The 7,500-nt window shown below is 52.5% G+C and overlaps 1 protein-coding gene across 1 annotated transcript in view; it reads right to left on the bottom strand.

The window, feature by feature from the left end:
• LOC129840305 (protein diaphanous homolog 3-like) overlaps window positions 1–7,500 on the bottom strand; it is a gene marked incomplete in the record, with an annotated part of 449,243 nt that overhangs the window by 63,034 nt on the left and 378,709 nt on the right. Inside the window, 1 exon segment of the mRNA XM_055908106.1 lies at window positions 3–139. Within this exon segment, the coding sequence (XP_055764081.1) occupies window positions 3–139 (137 nt within the window).

Raw genomic sequence — 7,500 nt, 5'->3', positions numbered from 1 at the left:
ACGTGTTCTCCTCGCCCACAATGCAGATGGCCGACAGCAGCTTGACCACGTCGGTCATCATGGCGGGCTGGGTGGGGTCGATAGCTCGGGCCAACAGGGACAGACACTTCTCCTCTGACAGGATACGCTCCAAACCGTACTGGAACCAGACAACACGTTACACGTTACATACACACACCGTACTGGAACCAGACAACACGTTACACGTTACATACACACACCATACTGGAACCAGACAACACGTTACATAGACACACCATACTGGAACCAGACAACACGTTACACGTTACATAGACACACACCACACTGGAACCAGACAACACGTTACATAGACACACACCATACTGGAACCAGACAACACGTTACACGTTACATAGACACACACCACACTGGAACCAGACAACACATTACACGTTACATAGACACACACCATACTGGAACCAGACAACACGTTACACGTTACATAGACACACACCACACTGGAACCAGACAACACGTTACACGTTACATAGACACACACCATACTGGAACCAGACAACACGTTACACGTTACATAGACACACACCATACTGGAACCAGACAACACGTTACACGTTACATAGACACACACCATACTGGAACCAGACAACACGTTACACGTTACATAGACACACACCATACTGGAACCAGACAACACGTTACACGTTACATAGACACACACCATACTGGAACCAGACAACATGTTACATAGACACACACCATACTGGAACCAGACAACACGTTACACGTTAAATAGACACACACCATACTGGAACCAGACAACACGTTACACGTTACATACACCATACTGGAACCAGACAACATGTTACATGTTACATAGACACACACCACACTGGAACCAGACAACACGTTACACGTTACATAGACACACACCACACTGGAACCAGACAACACGTTACACGTTACATAGACACACACCACACTGGAACCAGACAACACGTTACACGTTACATAGACACACACCATACTGGAACCAGACAACACGTTACACGTTACATAGACACACACCACACTGGAACCAGACAACACGTTACACGTTACATAGACACACACCACACTGGAACCAGACAACACGTTACACGTTACATAGACACACACCACACTGGAACCAGACAACACGTTACATAGACACACACCATACTGGAACCAGACAACACGTTACACGTTACATAGACACACACCACACTGGAACCAGACAACATGTTACACGTTACATAGACACACACCATACTGGAACCAGACAACACGTTACATAGACACACACCATACTGGAACCAGACAACACGTTACATAGACACACACCATACTGGAACCAGACAACACGTTACATACACACACCACACTGGAACCAGACAACATGTTACATGTTACATACACACACACCATACTAGAACCAGACAACACGTTACACGTTACATAGACACACACCACACTGGAACCAGACAACACGTTACACGTTACATAGACACACACCACACTGGAACCAGACAACACGTTACACGTTACATAGACACACACCATACTGGAACCAGACAACACGTTACACGTTACATAGACACACACCACACTGGAACCAGACAACACGTTACACGTTACATAGACACACACCATACTGGAACCAGACAACATGTTACATAGACACACACCATACTGGAACCAGACAACACGTTACACGTTACATAGACACACACCATACTGGAACCAGACAACACGTTACATAGACACACCATACTGGAACCAGACAACACGTTACATACACACACACCACACTGGATTTTGTAACAGTCTTGTGTATATTTTCTGTACTATGTTATTCCTCAATCGTAAAGGTCAATACATTGAATATGTATTGTGTTCCCTTCACTTCCCAGTTAGAGGTGTCAGTCCGATCGGCAGGCTGTGTGTCAGGAGAGAGCTTGAGGACCACTGAGGATTGGTGTGTGTGTGTGTGTGTGTGTGTGTGGGGGGGGGGGCTAACGACAGCTGTGAATGCACACCATCTTAAGTGAGAAGTGTTTATTAACTATTAGGACCATATGCTGTGAGGAACACCGCTGGTCTCGCCAGAGCTCAGACACTCGCTGCACCTCCTCTCAAAATACTCAGAGGATTCAGGACAAACATGACAAAATCTCATTTCAAGTTAGTCGAATTAGCATATCCGTAACGTGAAATTATTTTACTGCGCTTTATTATTTTTAGGAAGTCTTCATTTGCCCACAATGATTAAATTAAGCCCATCTTAAAGAATGTGGATTGAATTGTGTTGCCAGACTTGGTTTTGATAAAGAAGACAATTAAAAACGTTGCTGCAGTAATAAGTGTGTCTGGGCAGCACAGCGAGGCAGGCCTGGGAACAGGAGGAAACACTTCCTTCTGTCTCCTCCTGTCTTCATTTGGAGGGAAAGAGAGAAGGGAGGGGAGGGGGGAAGGAAAGGAGAGAAGGAGAGAAGAGGGAAGGAATGATGGAAAGAGAGAAGGTAGGGGAGGGACGAAGGGAAGGAGAGAAGGGAGGGGAGGGAAGGAAGGAGAGAAGGTAGGGGAGGGATGAAGGGAAGGAGAGAAGGGAGGGGAGGGAAGGAGAGATGGTAGGGGAGGGATGAAGGGAAGGAGAGAAGGTAGGGGAGGGATGAAGGGAAGGAGAGAAGGTAGGGGAGGGATGAAGGGAAGGAGAGAAGGTAGGGGAGGGATGAAGGGAAGGAGAGAAGGTAGGGGAGGGATGAAGGGAAGGAGAGAAGGTAGGGGAGGGAAGGAGAGAAGGTAGGGGAGGGAAGGAGAGAAGGTAGGGGAGGGAAGGAGAGAAGGTAGGGGAGGGAAGGAGAGAAGGTAGGGGAGGGATGAAGGGAAGGAGAGAAGGTAGGGGAGGGATGAAGGGAAGGAGAGAAGGTAGGGGAGGGAAGGAGAGAAGGTAGGGGAGGGATGAAGGGAAGGAGAGAAGGTAGGGGAGGGAAGGAGAGAAGGTAGGGGAGGGATGAAGGGAAGGAGAGAAGGTAGGGGAGGGATGATGGGAAGGAGAGAAGGTAAACACATGTTCCTCATCGTTTCATTTGTTCGAGAAAGAGAGGGTAGTGGAACACAGAGGTGATACTCGCGTCTGGCCAGTTGCTGACGACAACCCGGCCTGTTGATTCAAAATGTCTTTTTCCATATATACTGAACAAAAATATAAACGCAACATGTAAAGTGGTCCCATGTTTCACAAGTTGAAATAAAATATCCCAGAAATGTTCCATAAGCACAACAAACTGATTTCTGTTTACATCCCTGTTAGTGAGCATTTCTCCTGAGCCAAGATAATCCATCCACCTGACAGGAGTGGCATATCAAGAAGCTAATTAAACAGCATGATTATTACACAGGTGCACCTCGTGCTGGGGACAATAAAAAGCCACTGTACCCAATGCCACATATGTCTCAAGTTGAGGGCATGTGCAATTGGCATGCTGACCGCAGGAATGTCCACCAGAACTGTTCCCAGAGAATTGAATGTTATGTTTTCTATCATAAGCCGCCTCCAATGTCATTTTAGAGAATTCCTGAGTGTTGACGAGTAGACTCTCAAGCTGGCTAGATTCATCAGTATCCGTTTATGGGCTATAGCATTACCTCACATAATAGTGGAGTCAGATTGATGTAGTTTATTATTTATCAACGGAATTATAACCCTAACTACAAGAGAAGAAGAGAAAGAGACTGAGGGAAGGAGGAGGAAAGGCAGGAGGGATGGAGGAGGAAGGGAGGAAGGGAGGGAGGGAAGGGAAAGAGGAGGGGTGGGAAGGAAGGTAGGGAGGGAAGGAGGAAGGTAGGGAGTGAAGGAGGAAGAAAGGGAAGGAGAAAGAGGAAGAGAGGTAGGGAAAGAGAAAGAGAGGGAGGGAGGGAAGGGAGGAGGAAGGGAGGGAGGGAAGGAGAAAGAGAGGGAAGGAGGGAAGGGAGGAGGAAGGGAGGGAGGGAAGGAGAAAGAGAGGGAGGGAAGGAGAAAGAGAGGGAGCGAAGGAGAAAGAGAGGGAAGGAGGAAGGGAGGGAGGGAAGGAGGGAAGGAGGAAGGGAGGGAGGGAGGGAAGGAGGAAGGGAGGGAGGGAGGGAAGGAGGAAGGGAGGGAGGGAGGGAAGGAGGAAGGGAGGGAGGGAAGGAGAAAGAGAGGGAGGGAAGGAGAAAGAGAGGGAAGGAGGGAAAGGAGGAGGAAGGGAGGGAGGGAAGGAGAAAGAGAGGGAGGGAAGGAGAAAGAGAGGGAGCGAAGGAGAAAGAGAGGGAAGGAGGAAGGGAGGGATGGAGGAGGGGATGGAGGGAAGGATGAAGGGAGGGATGGAGGGAAGGATGAAGGGGGGAGGGAGAGAGGGAAGGAGGAAGGGAGGGATGGAGGAGGGGAGGGAGGGAGGGAAGGAGGAAGGGAGGGAGGGAGGGAAGGAGGAAGGGAGGGAGGGAAGGAGGAAGAGAAAGAGAGGGAAGGAGGAAGGGAGGGAGGGAAGGAGGGAAGGAGGAAGGAAGGGAGGGAGGGAAGGAGGGAAGGAGGAAGGGAGGGAGGGAGGGAAGGAGGAAGGGAGGGAGGGAGGGAAGGAGGAAGGGAGGGAGGGAGGGAAGGAGGAAGGGAGGGAGGGAGGGAAGGAGGAAGGGAGGGAGGGAGGGAAGGAGGAAGGGAGGGAGGGAAGGAGGAAGGGGGGGGGGGAAGGAGAAAGAGAGGGAAGGAGGAGGGGAGGGGTAAAGGCACTGACAGCTGGTTTGGAACACCTGTCTGGCAGCCTCTGCAGGCGCTGTGGGCGAGGCGTATCCCAAGATGCAGCAGGAGGCGAGGGCAAGGTCTGTGAGTCAGTGCCCGTGGGTAAAAGAGACGCTTGGCACCTGTTGTGGCAACAGGATTACACAAGACCTTACAGCGAGAGGAGAGGAGGAGCGGTGTCCCAGACGAGCTCCACTGTGCTTCAGCGCCAAACAACGACACCTCCTCTCTGATTGGCTGAAGCCGGGCTCAGGTCCACACAACGACACCTCCTCTCTAATTGGCTGAGGCCGGGCTCAGCTCCACACAACGACACCTCCTCTCTGGTTGACTGAGGCCGGGCTTCAGCTCCACACAACGACACCTCCTCTCTGATTGGCTGAGGCCGGGCTTCAGCTCCACACAACGACACCTCCTCTATGATTGGCTGAGGCCGGGCTCAGCTCCACACAACGACACCTCCTCTCTGATTGGCTGAGGCCGGGCTTCAGCTCCACACAACGACACCTCCTCTCTGATTGGCTGAGGCCGGACTTCAGCTCCACACAACGACACCTCCTCTCTGATTGGCTGAGGCCGGGCTTCAGCTCCACACAACGACACCTCCTCTCTGATTGGCTGAGGCCGGGCTCAGCTCCACACAACGACACCTCCTCTCTGGTTGGCTGAGGCCGGGCTTCAGCTCCACACAACGACACCTCCTCTCTGATTGGCTGAGGCCGGGCTTCAGCTCCACACAACGACACCTCCTCTCTGATTGGCTGAGGCCGGGCTCAGCTCCACACAACGACACCTCCTCTCTGGTTGGCTGAGGCCGGGCTTCAGCTCCACACAACGACACCTCCTCTCTGATTGGCTGAGGCCGGGCTTCAGCTCCACACAACGACACCTCCTCTCTGATTGGCTGAGGCCGGGCTCAGCTCCACACAACGACACCTCCTCTCTGGTTGGCTGAGGCCGGGCTTCAGCTCCACACAACGACACCTCCTCTCTGATTGGCTGAGGCCGGGCTTCAGCTCCACACAACGACACCTCCTCTCTGATTGGCTGAGGCCGGGCTTCAGCTCCACACAACGACACCTCCTCTCTGGTTGGCTGAGGCCGGGCTTCAGCTCCACACAACGACACCTCCTCTCTGATTGGCTGAGGCCGGGCTTCAGCTCCACACAACGACACCTCCTCTCTGATTGGCTGAGGCCGGGCTTCGTCCCCAAACGGCATTTATGATCATTTACAGTAAAGACAAACAGGCTGCCCACGTTTCTAATAAAATAAATCAAATCCAATGTTATCTGTCACATGCGCTGAAAGACAACGGGTCTCGACTTTACCGTGACATAGTTTTCCTACGAGCACCTGAATACTAACCGAATGCACTGGGAATCTACTTGAACATCTATGGCAAAACCTGAACATGGTTGCCTAGCAATGAACCACCACCAATTTGACACAGCTGGAAGAATTTTTAAAAGGAACGTGGCATAAACCAGGTGTGAAAATATCTCAGACTTTATTTACCCAGAAAGCTGTGGAATCGCTGCCAAAGTCGTTTCTACAACGTATTGACTCGGGGGTGTGAATACTTACGGAAATGCATCTCCTGTATTTCACGTTCAATAAATGTGCAAACATTTCGCAGAAATGTGTTTTCACTTTGTTACTATGGTGTATTGTGTATAGATGGGTGAGAGAATGTTTAATTTATTTATTCCATTTTTAATTTAGGTTTAACAACAAAACGTGGAATAAATCCAGGGTAATGAATACTCTCAGAAGGGACAGGAAGTACCAGAACCAAATCAGCAGTGGGACACGTTCCTCGTCTCAAAGACAAGAGATGATCCTCGGTGGCATCCGTGGTGACACTAGTCCTCTGTCCTCCGGTTCCACGGTCCTCTGTCCGTTTCCACGTTCCTCTGTCCTCCGGTTCCACGGTCCTCTGCCCTCCGGTTCCACGGTCCTCTGCCCTCCGGTTCCACGGTCCTCTGCCCTCCGGTTCCACGGCCCTCCGGTTCCACGGCCCTCCGGTTCCACGGCCCTCCGGTTCCACGGCCCTCCGGTTCCACGGCCCTCCGGTTCCACGGTCTTCCGGTTCCACGGTCCTCCGGTTCCACGGTCCTCCGGTTCCACGGTCCTCTGGTTCCACGGTCCTCTGTCCTCCGGTTCCACGGTCCTCTGTCCTCCGGTTCCATGGTCCTCCTCTACTCTGAGGGTGTAGGGTCCTGGAACGGTCTACCAGGGGTGGCTGGATCATTACAGCCTCCCTGAGAGACCTGGCTGGACCGTTACAGCCTCCCTGAGAGACCTGGCTGGACGTTACAGCCTCCCTGAGAGACCTGGCTGGATCGTTACAGCCTCCCTGAGAGACCTGGCTGGTCCGTTACAGCCTCACCGAGAGGCCTGGCTGGTCCGTTACAGCCTCACCGAGAGACCTGGCTGGACCGTTACAGCCTCCCCGAGAGACCTGGCTGGTCCGTTACAGCCTCCCCGAGAGACCTGGCCGGTCCGTTACAGCCTCCCCGAGAGGCCTGGCCGGTCCGTTACAGTCTCCCCGAGAGACCTGGCTGGACCGTTACAGCCTCCCCGAGAGGCCTGGCCGGTCCGTTACAGCCTCCCCGAGAGACCTGGCCGGTCCGTTACAGCCTCCCCGAGAGACCTGGCCGGTCCGTTACAGCCTCCCCGAGAGACCTGGCTGGACCGTTACAGCCTCCCCGAGAGACCTGGCTGGTCCGTTACAGCCTCCCCGA

This window comes from Salvelinus fontinalis, chromosome 41 (genome assembly GCF_029448725.1).
Source record: "Salvelinus fontinalis isolate EN_2023a chromosome 41, ASM2944872v1, whole genome shotgun sequence".
In the NCBI taxonomy this organism is placed as follows: domain Eukaryota; kingdom Metazoa; phylum Chordata; class Actinopteri; order Salmoniformes; family Salmonidae; genus Salvelinus; species Salvelinus fontinalis.
Note: the sequence above shows the minus strand (reverse complement) of the source record. Positions and strands in the feature narration are given on the sequence as shown.